The 2497-nt window shown below is 38.0% G+C and overlaps 1 protein-coding gene across 1 annotated transcript in view; it reads left to right on the forward strand.

Moving 5' to 3' along the window:
- The window catches only part of PCCB (propionyl CoA carboxylase, beta polypeptide), a 123428-nt gene that overhangs the window by 54378 nt on the left and 66553 nt on the right, over positions 1-2497 (forward strand). The window contains exon 4 of the mRNA XM_006846644.1: positions 57-65. Within this exon, the coding sequence (XP_006846707.1) occupies positions 57-65 (9 nt within the window). The remainder of the gene's footprint in view (positions 1-56; positions 66-2497) is intronic.

Genomic DNA, 2497 nt, shown 5'->3' on the forward strand with positions numbered 1-2497 from the left:
GCCAGGTGGCATCATTGATGGCGTCAAGTGTGGCAGCGGTAGTGAGGTTGGCCCAGGATTGGACATTGTTTCGTTCTGCTGTGCATGGGGTCACTGTGCATGAGGTCGCTATGAGTCGGTTCCGACTCGATGGCACCTGACAACAACAACCGTTAATAGCATAAACAAGTACAATTTTCCTGAAGATAATTCAAAAATGGTTGCTGTAGTACATCAGCAGGCAGCTGCCAGAAATTCAACCAGATTCAGAAGAGGATGTGGAATGAGGGGTATGTATCATTGCTGATATCCGATGGATCTTGGCTGAAAGCAGAGAATATCAGAGAGATGTTTGTTGTTATTGTTGTTAAGTGCAATTGAGTTGGTTCTGATTTATAGATACTTTGTATAGGGTTTCCAAGGATCTGCTAGTTAGTGTTTTAGTGACTATGCAACAGTATTTGACACTGTGGGTCATAACAAACTATGGATAACATTGCAAAGAATGGGAATTCCAGAACAATTAATTACGCTCATGCAGAACCTGTATGCAGACCAAGAGGTAGTCATTTGAATGGAATAAGTTAATACTGAGTGGTTTAAAATCAGGAGGGGTGTGTGCCAGGATTATATCTTTCAATATACTTATTCCATCAGTATGCTGAGCAAATTAAATGAGAAGCTGGATTATATAAAGAACATGACTTCAGGGTTGGAGGAAGACTCATTAACAACCTGCAGTATGCAGATGACACAACCTTGCTTATTGAAAGTGAAGAAAACTTTGAAGAACTTGTTGATAAAGATCAAAGAATACAGTCTTCAAATGTAAAGATTACAACTCAAATGTAAAGAAAACAAATCCTCACAATGGCACCAATATATAACATTGTAATAAATGTAGAAAAGATTGATGTTGTCAAGGATTCCATTTTACTTGGAGCCACACTCAAAAGACATGGTAGAAATAGTCAGAAAAATCAAGTGAGTGTGTGCTATGCATTTTGTGAAGCACTGTCTTTTTCCTGGACTCTGACAGCGGCTGGTGTATCAAAATCCTTACCTGGTGTATCAAAGGTAAGAGTTGAGAGGAAACAATTGCTTCTCTTCACATTTGTGATACTGTAGCACTACTCAGCACATCTGCCTACTTTGCTGTCTTGCCCCCAGAAGTCCATGGACCACCATCAAGAGGAATAACCTGTGATTGGAATTCCAGAACAAGAAGAGACCAAAAAATCAAAACAAAAAAATTACCACCAATCCAGAGAAAATTGTGAAAGAGTTGTTGGAGGAAAACTTCCCTAACATTATGAAAGGTGAGAGGATATGCATTCAGGAAACTTAATTCAAATAGGATAGACCCTAAAAGAAAATCACCAAAGCATATTAAAATCAAAGTCTCCAAAACAAGGAAAGAGTTCTGAGAGCAGCTTGGAAAAAATGAAAAGTTACTTTCAAAGGATAACTAATATGATTAAGCTCTTATTTTGCAACAGAAACCATGCTGGCAAAAAGAAAATGGGGTGGCATGTGTAACGCTTTGGGAGAAAAAAATTGTCAACCAAGAGTCATATATCCAGCAAATTTGTTCTTCAATTATGATGTTCGTGAAGTTAGGACATTTCCAGATGATCAGAAATTAAAAGAATTTGTAAAAACTGGACCCACCTTACAAAAAATATTAAGTAGAGTTCTTTGGCAGAGAACCAACAACAGCCTGAGATTAACATACATGGCAATATTAACTAGTACTCTACCCAGAGGGACTCAAGGTAAAACAAATCTACAAGACTGAAAATAAGGAACTAGAGTTATCAGTTTGCAACAATAGCATAGAAACACAAAGTGAAAAGGGAAGAGCACAGTTACAGAACTTCCAAATAAAGAGGAAATCAAGTAGATTTTAAGAAAAAAACAAAACAACAAACTAACTCCAAACTAGATCATGATCTAACCCTTAACCCAACCCCTACCCCAACACTAACTATAATCCTAACCATAACACTACTTAACACTACACAAAACCTAGACCTAGTCACAGCCCTAATCCTAACTTCTTACTCTTACCCAACCCTTTCCACTCCTGCCCCCCAGAGATTGCCACTCCAGCTCTCTCTTGGTTACGGTTTGCATGGTTTTGTTTATTTGTTTGTTTTTCATCGTTTCATGTTCAACCTATTATCATTGTCTTTGGGTTTAAGCATATCCTTGGATTCTGTTTTTGCTTTTGTCTTTAATCCATTCTTTAATCCTCTCTTTTTTTTCATTGAATCATTTAGTCCATTTACATCACTGTAATTGCTGATAAAGTGACTCATTGGCTGGGTCCTTGAGCCTCAGGACTGTTGTCTCAGGGACCACCAAGATCATTTAGCATAATATAGCCACAAAGACAATGTTGTACATCTTAGTCCACAAAAACAATGCACCTTACTTCAATAAATAAGGTCCTGCATTCTACTTGTGCTCTTCTCCCTTAATGGTCCTAGGGTCCTTGATGTGAAGACTCCTTCCC

The sequence above is a fragment of the Chrysochloris asiatica genome, unplaced genomic scaffold, assembly GCF_000296735.1.
Source record: "Chrysochloris asiatica unplaced genomic scaffold, ChrAsi1.0 scaffold00028, whole genome shotgun sequence".
NCBI classification, from domain to species: domain Eukaryota; kingdom Metazoa; phylum Chordata; class Mammalia; order Afrosoricida; family Chrysochloridae; genus Chrysochloris; species Chrysochloris asiatica.